Consider the following 16,915-nt stretch of genomic DNA (forward strand, 5'->3'; position numbering starts at 1 on the left):
TAATTTAAAAATTATGGCAAAGATAATGAAAAGATTAAGAGAAAGTCTGCCGATTAGCCAAAAGTCTAATCATCAAATTTCTTATTTTTGCCATTTTGGCGCAAGCCTTTTTTTGGACCCCCGACAAAAACGTCTCGTGTTCGCTCAAGCATGAACAAAATATATTTTTTTGAACGGCATTTGAAAGATAAGATCTAAGAGCATCTATTAACATCAAAATATAGATATAATATTTTAAAACAAAATTTTTATAGACTTTTCAAAACTGTCCCGTTTTTTTTGATACGCACTGTATAGGGCCTATCCGAGCCCGGGGGGGCTATATAGTTCCCGGATCCTTTGTGGGGTTATTAGCTGTTTAACCTGAATCGGGGAAACACATGTATACAGGAATTATGATATTAAAAAAATTATCAGGGTCGAGATGTGTAAATGTTTTATTCCTAAATGAAATTTATGAAGTTCTGTCTGTATCATATGAATGAGACTGAGAGAGAATAGGCTTGGTCATATGACGTCACGATCACAGGAGATTAGCTATCGCCATTGAGCATGCGTCTCCACTCTTCCAACATGGCGCCTATTGGAGAGAAGTCTGCGAAGGCATCGTCAGCGGAAAGGGAGAATGACGAGGATGAATCTCAAAATTTATGGTTAGTTCTGTTCTTCTTTGGGATTAGGTAGATTGGACACAGTTCAGTGTGCTTATTATTTTCATGTTTCTTTTTTCAGGACATCCATATTGAGCGAAGTTTCTTCCCACTCCAGCTCGAAGTTGCCGTCATGCAAGTCCATATTGGTGTTGGGTGAGTGTTTTTTTTTCTTGTTAATTGTCCAGACCGTACCGGGGTCCACATCCAGACGTAGACGCAGACGTCAAAACCCACCATGCCCATTCAATTGTAAATATGTTAGGCCTAGCTGATATTATAGAGCTCAGTCTCAGTATAACTTAGGGCTTAGCCTAGGGAAATTTTGACAATTTAAATCATATAGGCCTACTGACGGTAGGCCTACCTATCATGAAATTGCGACTGCACTCGAGGTTACTTTCCATAATGATAAAACATGCCTGTTTGTTATGTTAAATTCTAACCACTTTACCCAGGGGGGGGGGGGGGGGGCACTCGACCAAAAAAATGGTGGGGTTGTGCCGCGGGCAAGATAAAAAACGGGGGCCTTGGAGCGGGCTTATTGTAAAAATAAACGGGCTTCGGAACTACAAATACTAATAGTTAGTACAAATGTTTGCGAAAACGGGGGTCCTTGGAACGGATCGCCAGCGAGCGTGTGAGCGTGTATGCATCCATATGGAACGGTCATGCGTGCATGATGCAGCTAGCGCGGCCTCCGCCGGGTGAGCTCTGCGGCCGCTTTTCACCAAAATCGCGGATCATTGTAGCAGGTCAATGTGATTGGACCGGCGTAACGAAAAATATGCGAAGCTTTGGAGCAGATTTCTTTCTTCTTGTTTCTCGATAAGAATAAAATGCTATGCCTTGGAGTTGGAGCGGCTTTCTTTGTTCTTTTTCTCAATAAGACAAAAATGCTACGCCTTGGAACGGAATTTTGAGTGTAAAAATGGGGGTCCCCTCCGTGGCACATACCCACTATGCATTATATACTGAGTGCCCCCCCCCCCCCCCCGGGGCTCCGGCCTGCTTTGCGGGCCGCAGCCCAGGAGTCCACCGTGCATTTAGACATAGACACGAGACTAGGGTAGATTGTGGTCTCAATAACTTGGAAAGAAACTTGTGAAAACAGAAATTATGCACTTTCCATGATTATATGGATGAATCGTGTGGCAGTATCCTGACATCAAGGCACAGACTGGAACCTCAAAAAACGAAAAGTTGTGTCGCGATACTTCTCCTAATTCTTTCAAAATTCATATCATATCGATGTCAGGATACTGCCACACGATAAACCTTCATCCATATAATCGTGGTTAAGTGCATAATTTCTGTTTTCACAATTTTCTTGCTCTTGAGACCATGAACTTCCCTAGTCCTGTGGCTATGTCTAAATGCATGGTGGAGCTCCCTGGGTTAGTTAAATTCTAGACTTGCATGCCTTGTTGATATTTGAGCAACTTGAGGAATCCATGAATTTTTTTTTAATATCTTGACATGGAGCCTTGAACTGCCTGCCATAGATCTACATGTATATGTGTAAGAGACTCACCAAAACAAAGATGGATTTCCCTAGGAAATCCATCTTTTAAGATAAAATCACCTTCATACACCTAATGGGTATGAAGCAATGAAGGTTCCCAAAATTGGTTAATGAAAAGGCAAAAAACTGAAGGTTTCTTACCAGACTGATCTCGAGTAGATCCCTCGATCTGTTTGTCAACAAAGCAAATACTATAGATCTGACCCTGGAACCACTTCGTTATGACGTATCTACGATTAGTGATGTTACAAAATGCCGTTTGGAAGAACAATTTATAGATTAAAATTATTTAATAATGAAATTTTATTCGTGATCATAATTATTTATAATCACGTATTAAATTTTAATTTGTTAAATAATTTTTATCTATAAATCAAGGCTCCACATTAACTTTTATTGGTGGTGGCCCGTTCGAGCCACCAAAACCTTTAAATAATTTTTTTTGGTGGCCCATTAGTAAAGTTTGGTGGCCCGAAAAATATAAAGAAAAACATTAATTTAAAATAAATAAAACAAAGTGAAATATTCTGCATTCACTAACACGTACCACTATTCTTTGTACATCTTGTATGTAAATCGTTCTTGCTGTTATTTTACTTTGCGTATTTTGTGGTAATATATAAATTGTTCTATCACTGTAAATATGAAATGATTGAAAGAGAATAAAAGAATTGTATTGTTCCCAGGTTGTGCATTTTTAATCTCCGTGTCGACACACACTCGTAAAGTAAATAAATTGTATATAGCAAACTCAGATAGATTTACAAAACAATTATTTTTCCTTTCTTCCTGTTTGATCATAAAACCTAGATTATGCAGGCCCCAAATCCAGTTTATTTTCTCTTTTCCAGCATATTATAGCAGGAGAAAATCACAGAAAAATATGCTGCAGAATTTATAGAACAATGTGTAAAAGGGGGAAATAACAAAAATCATTTTTAGAATAGTATACTGAAAAAAGAAATTAAAAAAATGTAAAAATGAATAAGTGAAATAAAAAGAAAAAATGAAGAAAGAAAAAACAAAGAACAGGAAAAAAAAACATTTGAGAAAAAGCAAAAGAAAATGTAACTTTGTAAGAAAAAGACAAAACTATCAAAAAATGGGGAAAATTATTATTATTCAGTAGAAACATGTTCTTTAATCAGGCATATTCAATGGGAAGGGGTATAACTGGTTTAATCACTGTAAAAAAAAAAATGAAAGAAAAAAAATGAGAAAATGGCAAAAATTATCTGGAAAAAACGGTGAGAAAATTCCTTCCCTTTATTTGACAAAATGATTGAAAAATTCACATTTCATATCAATGAAATGCCTTCCCAAAGTATTTACTTCCTTAAGAATGGTTTAAGAAGTCATTTGTAAACAAGAAAGAAAGAAGCTGCCTATTTATTTTTGGCTAGAAGAGACACAGCTTCGAAATAAACCAAATATCAACATACATACAAATGCACATACGGGACTGTGATGTACTCACCTAGGTGTTTTATGTGTATTAATGCATTTGGAAATCGGTCTTTTTGAGTCAAAAGAGAGGTCTTAATTCCTCCTTTTAATGCTTGCAGATAATCAGGTTTCAGTAATACGGACTGTAGAAGGGCATTTCATTGGTGTAAAATGTGACTTTGACGTAGATTTTCAGAGTTTTGGGGAAGATTTCTTAGCAGAAACATTTCTTATCACAGCTCCCTGAGTCTGAATAGTCTGCTCGCGCATAGCTAGCTGCAGTGGTTTCATGCACGCAAAGCTCAGCCAGACAGCCGGCGCGGCCGGCTGAATAATAGTTACTGTATGCTAGCGGTAGTAGGCCTATGTACCGTCATGACTATGCAATCTTTGTGTGTGTGTATTTGTGTGTAGATTAACAAAAAAGGCACATGACGAATTGGCTTGCAATTTGAACTGTAGAAAGTTGATAAATACATGCAAAATCGGGAGAAAAATTGCGCTACTTTGAAAATTATTGGTTGCCCGATTCGGGCCACCAAAACTTAACATTTTTTCAATAATGGTTGCCCGAGATGAATTTTTGGTGGCCCCGGGCCGCCGCTAATGTCGAGCCTTGTATAAATTGTTCTTCCAAACGGCATTTTGTCTGTTAGTTTGATTAAAAAATGTTGAATTTTTTGAACAAATTGCTCTCATGTCTTAATTTCTGCATATGATCCTTGACCTTGGGTAACACCACACATGTGTTGAAGATGGTGGGCCAAAGTCATCTAGGGGTCAAAAGGTCTAAATTGCTCTCAATTCTTTATTTCTGCGTCAATTGGGTAATACCACATCTACAGAAATGTTCATGAGGATGATAAGGTATTATCATATTGCATACAATTTATCAATGGCGATATCAGGCGAGAATCATGGTTGGTGGACCACATGGTCTTCATCAGGTCTTCATTTTGATTGATATAAAAAGAGAAACTGTAATGCTGAACATCTAATACCTGACGAAGATCCATCAAGCAGATTACATGTTAAATAACGTGCACATTAGGCGGTGCTGCACCTTCTCGAGTTTGCTCAATCTCAAGATTTTAGCCCGATCGACCCTCTTCGCGATTAGTCTCGAGATTCAAGAAACCCCTTCTCCACCATCGCAAGAAGAGCAATTCCTGCTCGAGCGAGGCATCGATGCATTATGGTTTGACGTTGTGAATAAATAATCCTGACTGTGTCTGCACCTACGAATTAGCGTGATAATTCGTGAAATAGCGCGCTATTTTGCAGATAATCCCAAGTTGTCTTGGGATTGCAATCTCGAGATTAATCCTACGAACTACCGCGATAATTGCGTCTCCATTGCAAATAATCTCGTGATTGTTCAGATCAGGATAATTTGTCAGATCAGAAATAGTGCGCTAATTTGAAAACTCAGGATGGTCCAAACGGCCCTTATGGCATTTGAGCACAACTGTAAGTCACTTTTTGTAAAACAATCCCCCAGAATATGACATACCAGCTGAGCCTATCAGGCACCAGTAAAGTGACATTTAGTGGATGTTTCTTATGGGCAAACATCATTTGTAATCAGGAATATGATGACCATTCAAAAATGGACAGTTATTTCTCATTAAATAAGTGATTGATATTTCCCCTCTTACTTCGTCATGTACAGTACAGAAATCTGTAAATTTGTATTGAACATGTGATCATTGTATTGTAAAACGCATTTTCTGTATATCATTTTGCCAAACAGGTGAAGATGAGACGGGAAAAACAACCTTGTTATCAAGATTACAAGGAGTTGAGGACCCCAAGAAAGGCTATGGGTTAGAATATCTTTATCTTGATGTCAGGGATGAAGACAGAGATGGTAAGCTCATTCATTTATCCATCAATACACTCATGAACCGGATCTATCTACAAATCTTTTGAAATTTTGAATAATGATTTACCCTTAGACCTAGTTATTATAATTTTTAGCTCATCTGGCCCGAAGGGCCAAATGAGCTTACGCTGTGGCGTAGCGTCTGTCTTCTGGCGTCTTTCGTCTGTCGTCCATCCACAATTTCAAAATGCATCTCCTTCGCCATTTCAAATCCGATTTCAATTCTGTTTGCTTTATATGATAGCACTAGGTGGGGATTCTAAACCTCTTCACAGAATTTTGAAATTCATTAAAATTTTTGTATCACCACCTCGAGTTATTGTATAAAGCAAACAAAATTGAAATTGATCAACAAATGAAGAAGAATTTTTTTTGTGATTTATGAATAAATTTTGCATAAATTAGCATAAATAATTTTCCAGACAAAATTTCAAAATTGTGTGTACAAGTTTTGTGAACCTCATGCAGCTCTACATGTACCAGATGGAAAAAAAAAATCTGTCAACAAATAAAGAAGAGGCATTTTCTGTGATTTATGAATAAATTTCACATAAATTAGCTTAAATAATTTTTTACTGAAAATTACAAAATTCTTTGGTGAACCTCATGAAGTTCTACCAGATAGAAAAAAAATGGTCAACAATTAAAAAGAAGAAAAGCATTTTATGTGAATTTGAAAAATATGAATAAATTAATTCCGCATGAATTAGCATAAAAAGTGTTCTAGTCAAAATTTCACAAGTCTGTGTAGAAATTTGGTGAATTTCATGAAGCTCTACCAAATGGAAGCAAAAAATTCAAAATCAGTCAACAAATAAAGATTTTTTGTGAATTTTGAAAAATGTGCATAAATTAGCATATTTAACACAGAATTTTCAAGCTCATTAAATATGCTAATTTATTCATATATTTTAAAAACTCATGAAAATTACTTATTTATTTGTTGATTGATTTTGATTATTTTTGTTCCATCTGAGAGCTACTTGATGTTCACCAAGGTTCTACACAGAGTTAAGAAATTTTGACTAGAAAATTATTTGTTCTTAATTAGGTGGTCTGTCTTTGACAGATCACCTCTTAATTTTGTCAGAATTTTCTTATTTTTATTTATTTATTTTTAACGATTTTTTTGTCGCCAAGATATCTCAAAATGAACTTGGTCAATTACTTTGAATTTTATGTCATTTATAGGATCTCTCATGGACACGTCAGAATAAGCTTTTCAAGGTCATCAGGTCATGATTAAGCCTGAGCGAATCGATTTTAAAATCGGTGTGCGATCGATATCATCGAACACCGGTGCAGATTTTGCAAAATCGGTGCATCAAAAAAAAAAAAAAATATGTCGGCCGGCCGATTCGTTTGGTTTACACAATCAATCATCAAAATATCAGTAATGTCCAACTTTATTACTACTTACTTGATTTCCATTGCCCCCAACATGAAACCGATTGAGTAATTATGATGCTATTCACCATTAATTTGAAATTTATTTCGATCATAGTTCGAGTCTTACTCGTCTGCTCGTGCCGAGATAACTTATGCACGATGAATTCATGAATGGAAGTCATGGCCATCGATCGTGCATGCGCAGTACTGTTCTTTAATCAAACCAGAAAATGGCCGGAAATTGACGCGATCAACGTAAAATAAATCTTGCTTTCATGAACGATATTAATATCATGACCATAGAACATTATTTAATCGTAATTTTTAACAATAATTTGCATATGGTAATCATTAATATGAATTTAGAGCTTGATGTGAAACGTTTGTATTTCGTTTCAATTTTCAATGGCGGACATCTCATGACGATCGACTTGACTTTGAGCTAGTGCACTTGTCTAAAAAAAATAATCATCACATCAGGATTGATTCTCGAACATTGTCTACATGCAAAAACTCTGTTCAAGTTCGTAATATCACCATATAATAACATTTTACATGACAAAACAGAGAAAATTGCGTTTGATTTTTTCCCCATCAATTTGAAGCTAGTTTGTGCCCAACTTTGGGCTCTGATTTCATGAATGGGAAAATATGTCGTACGTCATCAAAACGCATGCGCATTGTGCTTATTTTCTCGGAGCTTGGAGGAGACGTCCAGAGATGGAATAACAAAAGAAATAATCAGGCCAGTATTAATTCTTCCATATGAACATAACATACTTTGCTGACATCGTCAATATTCTTAGTATGACCATAAAATCTTGTTAAATCGTAATAATTTAGATGAATTTAGGGCTCGATTCGAAACATTCGTATTTATTTTGATCGCATGCTCAATTGCGTCTAAGACTAAAAAACTGGATTGTCATCAGGATTAATTCTCGAACATCGTCATAACTCATATTCCACAATCTTTCCTCACAATCGTTATATCAGCATTGAATAGCAATTCAAATGACCATCCAGAGAAAATTACGTATTTATTCCCATAAATTTATTTGGAGCTCATTTTGGATCCAACTACACAATCTCAGGCAAGTTACAGCGCTCTCCGTTGATTGCACTTGTTTGCTGGCGCTGACGTCAAGCACGCCTGTCGTTTCGGGAGAGTGAGTGTACGGAGCTGCGGACGGGGCTGGTGAATGGACTGCGAATGCTAGTTGACCGAAAATCATTCGGATTGACTCTGCGTGATTCATGTCTTTATTATTGTTTCATTTTAAACTTATATGTTGTCATCTGCAAATATCATTGTTGAAGATATTTTGGGAAGAATTCTGCTTTGGTCCCCGGCCTTTTTTTGTGTGTTTTGTGATCTACGTGAACAAAGTCGATTGATTTCCGGGTTTCGGAGCATACGAGGTGCCAGCCAATCACGTTCTTCCATTTTCAGTTCATCATAAACCGAAAATGGTGACACGGTCGTGATTGGCTGGCGCATTTGACGCTCCGAAACCCGGAAATCAATTTACTTTGTTCACGTAGCGATAGATTCTACAAACTCACAAACATGATTTAATATCGACGCTACTTCGTAAAATTTTGACGGAAAAGCAAGAAGTAATAAAAATTTGCTTACCAGTGCGGTATCGGTGGGAAAACAGATCCTCTGAGAATACCTTTTATAATTCATATAAAATATAGAAAAGTGGATTTCTAGGTCGATTTTGGTACGAGGTGACAGAGTATTGCAGACTCGTTTTGCTGGAATACTGCGTGGGGCTGAGGCTTGCAATGCGCTTGCTTACTTTATTTTCATTCATAAATTGGCTTGCATCGCATTGGCTTGATGACGTCACCTATGGGGTTTTTCCACCAGTCATAATTCGAGCGATATGATTTTCGGGTACCCGGGTACCCGCCCGAAAATTACCATGGGTACCCGAAAAGAAAAAACCCCGAAAGTCCCAGGCCTACTCCCCAGGGAGTGGAAAAGGTGCATACATTGTATGCGGGCATGCAAGGATCTGGTAATGATATGTCTGTAAAGCGCTTAGAGACGTCGTTCCTATGTATTGAGCGCTATATAAATGCGGAATATTATCATTATAGCTTCTGAGAGAGGGCGCTTTGAGATTATGACATCTCATGCATGTGAATCTGACTTGTACTTTGTCATTGAATTTGATTCTGTTCAAACTCATTTTGAGATTTACTATAGCTGGAATGTATGTTTAACACTGTTTTAACATCATATACATTATAAAATACTTTAGAACAAAAATACAAAATCAAGAAATATAACCAAATAAAATTTATGTGAATGTAAATTTAGACACATTTATGTAATTCATTTTTTTATGTAAATGATAAGTTTTGAAATAATTTGATAATTCATATTTTAGATAATATCTATTTGAAAAATAAAAAATGATTTTCTGCAGGGTAAGGGCGGTAAATACCATTAGCGGTAATCACTGGTGGTAAATACCGATAACTGCCATTGTATCTCATTACAATATGATTTTTGTTCGTAAGTGTGAATAAAGCTCAGTATTCTACTGTATGTAAGGAGTTTTAGTGTGTACATGTATCAGTGTGTACAAGTGGTTGCTGGTTTTGAATCTGGATATTGCTTACAGAAAAAGATCTTTTTGTAGCCTAAAAAATTACACAACTTGGATTATGCCATTTTTAATGTTGCAATTCTTTTAATATAACTTTAAAAAGAAGTTTAACAAACAAAACAAAAACAAAAATTAAAAAGCATAACATACAAATGTACACAAAAGTGGAAAGAGGTGTCAAAAGTTGTTTCCTTTAAGAAATATAAAATGAATACAATTATAACAGCATAATTGACATACTTTAGCTACTGAATGTTTCATGGGAAATGTAAAATAAATAACTTGTACAGTTTGTCATATTCATATTGATTGAAAGCTATTATCTTATTGTATTTTTTCCAGCATTTCATGATAACAGACATAGATAACACCCAAACACAAACATAAACACACACACAAACAAACAAACACACAGTCACACACACACTCACTCACACAAATGGTACACACCAGTACTCACCACCTTTGTTTTTATGTTCAAAATTTGACAATCCCTATAGAAAAGTGAGTGGAAAATTATATTTCCCAGTATTTCCCGGTGAGAAGTGGTAAATACCGGAAAAAAGCGGTAAATACCGCTTACTGTCCGGTAAATAAGCCTCCGAAGCAGGAAATATGCCAACCCTGAATGAATTTTGAAATATGATAAACATGAATATTATGAAAGTTTCTGTAATCAATAGTGCATGTTTTTATACATAACAAAGCCCAATGTCTTTTAGGGTTAAGAAATAACTACCACTTCTATTGCTCTTTTGAAATGGATTGGTTATTCTGAGCTGTTCATCTCTAGTTCTCTTACAGTGTATATATAAAGAAATCACTTTTTAAAATTTTTTTCCCCATTTATTTACAGACACAACAAGATGTGGTGTATGGATATTAGCAGGAGAAAATGAACATGAAGACTTACTACGGTATGCCCTAACTGCAGAGAACCTAGAGCATACACTTGTTATTATTGCAGTAGACATGAGTAGACCGTGGAATATCATGGACTCACTTCAGAAGTGGACACAGGTTATCAGAAGGCATGTTGACTCACTCAGAATCCCACCAGAAAAATTAAGAGAACTTGAACAAAGATGTAAGTATTATGTCCAGTTTCATGTAGAAATTTGTTTTTGTCTTTCACTTTAATGCTTACTTGATCATTATTTTCTTGTTTTTAAAGGACAAGTCCACCCCAACAAAAACTTGATTTGAATAAAGAGAGAAAAATTCAACAAGCATAACACTGAAAATTTCATCAAAATCGGATGTAAAATAAGAAAGTTATGGCATTTTAAAGTTTCGCTTATTTTCAACAAAATAGTTATATGAACGAGCCAGTTACATCCAAATGAGAGAGTTGATGACATCACTCACTATTTATTTTGTAATTTATTATATGAAACATGAAATATTTTTATTTTCTCGTCATTGTCATGTGAAATAAAGTTTCATTCCTCACTGAACACATGGAATTCCATTATTTTAACATTTTGTGCTTCAAGCAAGGAGGTCCTAATCGTCAAATTCGTAAAAATTAAAATATTGTATAATTCAAACAAAGAACAAAAGAAATAGTGAGTGAATGACATCGTTGACTCTCTCATTTGGATGTATGTAACTGGCGTGTCATATAACTATTTTTTTGAAAATAATCGAAACTTTGAAATGTCATAACTTTCTTATTTTACATCTGATTTTGATGAAATTTTCAGCATTGTGCTTGTCTGATTTTTCTCTATTGATTAAAATCAACATTTTTCTGAGGTGGACTTGACCTTTAAAAGCCTTTTTTGTCTCGCCCACCAGAGGTGAAGGCGAAACTTAGGGATCCAAATGTCGTCCGTCGTCCGTCCGTTACAAACCTCTAATGACACATAACTCCACAACCGTAAGTCGCTTTTCAACCAAACTTGGATGGTAGATGGTTTTTAAAAGCCTTTTTTGTCTCGCCCACCAGAGGTGAAGGCGAAACTTAGGGATCCAAATGTCGTCCGTTGTCCGTGCGTCACAAACCTCTAATGACACATAACTCCGCAACCGTAGGTTGCTTTTCAACCAAACTTGGATGGTAGATGAACTTGGGGGATCTGCATGTTATGCTGCAGTTGGAGGTCACATGGTAAGGTCAAAGGTCATTTTCAGGTCAACGTTAAGTTTACATGCAAGACTCTTTTATGACACCTAACTCCACAACTATAAGTCACTTTTCAACCAAACTTGGATGTTAGATAGACTTGGGGGACGTGCATGTTATGCTGCAGTCAGACGTCACATGGTAAGGTCAAAGGTCATTTCAGGTCAACATTAAAGTTTACATGCAAGACTCTCTTATGACACCTAACTCCGCAACCTTAAGTTACTTTTCAACAAAACTTGGATGGTAGATGTACTTAGGCGAACTGCATGTTATGCTGCAGTCGGAGGTCACATGGTAAGGTCAAAGGTCATTTTCAGGTCAACATTAAAGTTTACGTGCAAGGCTCTTATGACAAGTGTTATTCCATCCCAGTCATTTTACAATGAAGTTTCAATATAATTCTCTTGCGTGCCCTCGCAAATCACAATATTTCTGGTTATTTTCATAAGTGGGCGAGACACAAAATTGCTTTTGCCTTGTGTTGAACATCCCAAGCTCTTTATGAATGCCATCTTGAATTATTCCAACTCTTTGTTTTGATTAGGGAAGATGTGAAGAGGTCAAAGATGTCCCCCCCACACAATTGTAATGTGTTAAGGTGATTGTTTCATAAAGGTGTTTGTAAGTTACGAGCGACTTTATGGCGGCTGATATGGACCTACATGTACTTACTTGTATTTCATGAAACTTGGACTTAAGGATGATAAAATATCACTGATCATGTGGCATTAATTGCAGGTCACATGATCAAGTTCTTTGAAATTTGACCATGTAGTATCAACATTGAAATCTTAACCAAGGTTAAGTTTATTATTGAAATGTCATAATTTGAAAATATTTACGTAAATGGATTTATTTCATAAAACTTGGAATTATCACTGATAATCTTGCACAAATTTCAGGTCACATGTATAAATTCAGAGGTCATTTGAGAACAACAAATTATCATATGGATGGCGCTTTCTGTGAAAAATTATTCACCTTCGATGAATGATGATTATTAACAAAGCCAGCACTGCTGCTACAAACCGGTACATGTATATTGAATAGCATAATGCAGGCGATATTACCAGAGGTGTTCTACTTGTTAGGGTTTTGCTTCATGAATTACAAAGTCTTATTATTTGAGTAAATAAAATTTGGCTTTCAGTGTTTTTTTTCCATTCTTATGCCCCCATTACACCGGAGGAAGTTCCCGCTACGTCTTTGAAATTCCGAAAAAAATGGCAGGGACGTAGCGATAACTTCCGTTTTCGAAAAATATGAAAATCGTCCCGTGCATGCTATGTCTGCGCTACATCCTTGATACGTTCATGGTGCGTTAGTGGTGTTCCCACTGAGTTCATTGTGCGCGCAGGCGCTGTCTGTGCAGCATCAAAACGGTTCCCGCTACGTTCTCTCTACGTCCTCGCAGATTGCGACACGTTGTACCTACGTCTCCGACACGTGAGCATAATGATCTAGCAGGTCAACATTCATACTCCAGAGTTCAGATAGGTAACGACCAGCATCATGCCGCCAAGAAAGAAGAATAAACAACAGCAGGCCAGGCACCCAAGGAAAGAGAGATGGAACTGAATGAAGTTGTAGAAAAGTCACACAAACCCAGTGGCAGTGAACCCCAGGGCTCTGTGCCTCCTCTTCTTCCTCCTCCACGTCGTGATGACGTTTCAAGCAGCAACGAAGCATCTGTGGCCTCTGTGTCCTCCGTGACCTCTGGCGCGAGGAAGAGAGAGTCCTCCAAGCCTAAGATCTTCACTGACCTCAGCCCTGAACAGGAGGAAGACATGGTGGAGTGGTTGGAGGCAAACCCGGTCATATACAACAGGAAGCTGGCTGCATACAAAGACAGCCAAAAGAATACTCCTGGAATGAAAAGGCAGAGGCTATGGGGAAAAGTGCTAGAAATGTTGTTACGTTCTTTCTGTGTCCACTACGTCTATGTTACGTCGTTAGAGCTTTTAGTACGCGATAAGAAGGTCATTAGTGCGTCAGTACTACGCACTGCTCAGACGGCGATCTCGCTACATGGACTTTGGACATGTTCAAAGTCCACGTAGCAGAAAATTTGTCTCCGGAGATCATGCAGACTATATCATGTCAATAACAGTTCTCGCTACACTCCCAGTATGCTGCAGCAGTTCCCACTGCGTCATGGCTATTTTTCTTTGACGTAGCGAGAACTACATGGACGTAGCGTTGGTGTAATGGGGGTATAAACAGTTTTTCACTGAACCAAAACATGTAAGATATCGATGGGATGCATTGAAGTTGACACAGTTAGTGTTAAAGATATCTTTTATGATGTACTTTGGATAATTTTTAGGGCTCTTCATCATGAATTATCGAGTCAAACCACAAAATGTAGTCAATACATGAAAAGTTAATGTGTAATACACACTAAAGTTGATAAATGTACAGGGTTGTTACATGTAGTACTCTTATGCTTATTCTTTTTTTTATGTATTTTATTTGTAATGACTACCAACAACATTTCAGATTCAGATTTTTGTTCATACATGGACAATGATTTCCAAATTCAAATTTAGAAATTAACCATATTATTTGTTTCAGTTTATACATGATATATGATACTCATCTTTCAAGCAGTAAGCAGCATATTTTCATGTACAGTACATGCACATTCAAACTATATATTGAAAATTTGGTTGTCTAAAGAGTAGGAGCTCTATATACAATGGAACCAAGTAAATACTCATGGCAAAATACACATCTATAGGTCATATGCTGGCAGTAGCTGCCAATACTGCCTAATCTGTGGGATTGATTTGTGCCTAATTGATTTAGGAGGAGAGATTGAATTACTTTGTTTTTGAAGTTTTCTAGGGGTATACAGTTACGTATGTACATGTAATGTACACATTCATGCCATAATCAGACTTCATGTCTATTCTTGCTTTATAATCAAGAGCTGAACTTAAGGTTAAGTTTCCCTGCAGTTCTTTCTTACATGTAGGCCTATGTTTTAGATGAAAATACTGATATGACATACATGTAAACCAAAATAGAGAGAGAGAGGGGGGGGGGGGGGGGAAGGAGCCTTACACATGTATCATCTATTTATTATATGAGTTTTTAGGCCCAACACAAAGATACACAGCTTTGCCATTACCCGGTACTTTTGCTTTTTGCCCCTTATATTGACAATGATCATTATAAATTTTCTTTTCATTTCAATCTATGAAGAAAAAATGAAATATTTATATATATATATATATTAAATCAAAATAAACTTTAATGGACGATATGTAGCAAAATAATGGTAAAAAGTTGTCAATTTGCATTTTTAAATACAGTAGTCTAATCAAATTGCTAATCTAGAGTATGCAGGTCTAATAATTACCCTTATCTGACTGGGAAGGGGGGGGGGTCAGTTTGACCCCCCTCAACAAATTTTGTCATTATGCCGCCATGCAAATTTTTTTTTGCGCCGCTCACTGACTTTTTACTTACATGTACATGTAGAAGTTTTGTAACTCTTTTTGAGACCAAATTTGTGACCCTCGGGCACTCGGTTCCGAAATTACCCCAACAAAAAGATGATTTGAATAAGAAGAGAGTATCCAACAAGCATAAAGCTGAAAATTTCATTTTTAAGTGTTGATTTAACAGTTATATGCACATCCTGGTGGGTATGCAAATGAGGGAATTGATGAAATCACTCACTCACTATTTCTTTTGTATTTTATCATATGAAATATTCTAATTTTCTACTCATTGTCCTGTGAAGCAAAGTTTTAATCCTCCCTTATTACATGGAATTACCATTTTTTAACATTTTATGGTTCAGTCAAATGGGCCGTTTAGTCAAATCTGTAAAAATTGAAATATTGTATAACTTAAGGGACATGATCGATTCTCTCATTTGCATGTGACTAAATTGTGCATAATTATTGTGAAAAATAAGCAAAACTATGAAATGTCATATCTTTCTTCTTTTACATCCGATTTTGGTGAAACTTCCAGCATTATGATTGTCTGATTTTTCTCTATTTATTCAAATTAACATTTGTCTGAGATTGATTTAAACTTTAACATTTTAAAGTGCATGTCAGATCCAAAATTGCTAAAAAACGTGATTCCATGTACAAATAATAACAAAGTCAATGCAAATCATAAATGTATAATTATTATCACTTTTGTTGATTTAAATGGATTTATTTTATGCTATTTATGATTGCAAAAGGGTCCCCGCCAAAGTTCATTAGAAAAAAAATAAAAACAAAGGTTTAAAAAACCCAAAGAAATACATAAGAATTCGAAAAATATAAAAATTTATAAGAAAATAATTATATTTTGGCAATTTTTTGGTCTGTATTTGTTAGAAATGTAAAAATTGATACTTTCACAAAAAATTAGCCTTCTTCTAGCTATATAAGGCCAAGTAAAAAAAGAAAGTAGTTGATCGTCCGGGTTTTTTGAGAGCGGTGATGAGGGAGGTCCTTACTATTTGCTATCTTACTATTTTTTTTAAAAACAAGGAGGCATTTTCTCAGCCCTTTTTTTGACATCAGTGATGAGGGAGGTCCTTACTATTTACTATTTTTTTTGCAATTTTTTTATTAAAATCGTTGTCAGGCCATGTCAAGCTCGAAATATGTGATCGATGCATGCTCAATATTTAATAAATGAGTAGAAATATATATATATAAATATACAATTGATTGGAAATCTATGGAAAATGTATTATGTGATAAAAATCTATTGATGTATTTATACTGATGTATACCGCTACTGTATTGTAATACAAAACGTTCATGTCAAGTGAATGATTTTAACATTCTTGAAAAGGTAAAAAATGCATGGGGATGGGGTCATTTGATTACCATGGAGCCATGTTTAGTTTTCCAGAGCCAATCTCTTTTTTTTTTTTTTAGCTCTGGGCATGGTTTCGCATCGCAGTTTTCCAGCTGCTTGTATATTCATTTACATGTTTGTTTAATACTGTTCAATTTTTATTCATTTTTAATTGATATCAAATGTTAAATGATGATTGAGTTAATTGTTCACATAGGCCTAATGTTTATTATTTTCATGTTTGTAACTGTAAGTGTTAGATACTAATTTTTACAATTTTCCATCAAATTGAATAGCTCAAGGAAGAATAAAGTTTATCAAATTTGAACAGAATTGGCACTTCTTGGAATCCCATTAATTATTTTCAATCTTCATAAAGAATAACCCACTTGAAATTATTTTTTTGAATATTCAATGCACTGCCTGCTGACGTTAGAAAATTCA

The 16,915-nt window shown here is 35.9% G+C and overlaps 1 protein-coding gene across 2 annotated transcripts in view; it reads left to right on the top strand.

Annotated features, from left to right (window-relative positions):
- Positions 1-547: 547 nt before the first annotated feature.
- The window catches only part of LOC121407698 (cytoplasmic dynein 1 light intermediate chain 1-like), a 36,115-nt gene continuing 19,747 nt past the window's right edge, over positions 548-16,915 (top strand). For both annotated transcript variants that reach the window (XM_041598884.1, XM_041598885.1), the window contains exons 1-4: positions 548-653; positions 733-806; positions 5,375-5,491; positions 10,379-10,609. In XM_041598884.1, the coding sequence (XP_041454818.1) occupies positions 553-653; positions 733-806; positions 5,375-5,491; positions 10,379-10,609 (523 nt within the window). In that variant the 5' untranslated portion in view covers positions 548-552. The remainder of the gene's footprint in view (positions 654-732; positions 807-5,374; positions 5,492-10,378; positions 10,610-16,915) is intronic.

Source organism: Lytechinus variegatus, chromosome 2, assembly GCF_018143015.1.
Source record: "Lytechinus variegatus isolate NC3 chromosome 2, Lvar_3.0, whole genome shotgun sequence".
NCBI lineage: Eukaryota > Metazoa > Echinodermata > Echinoidea > Temnopleuroida > Toxopneustidae > Lytechinus > Lytechinus variegatus.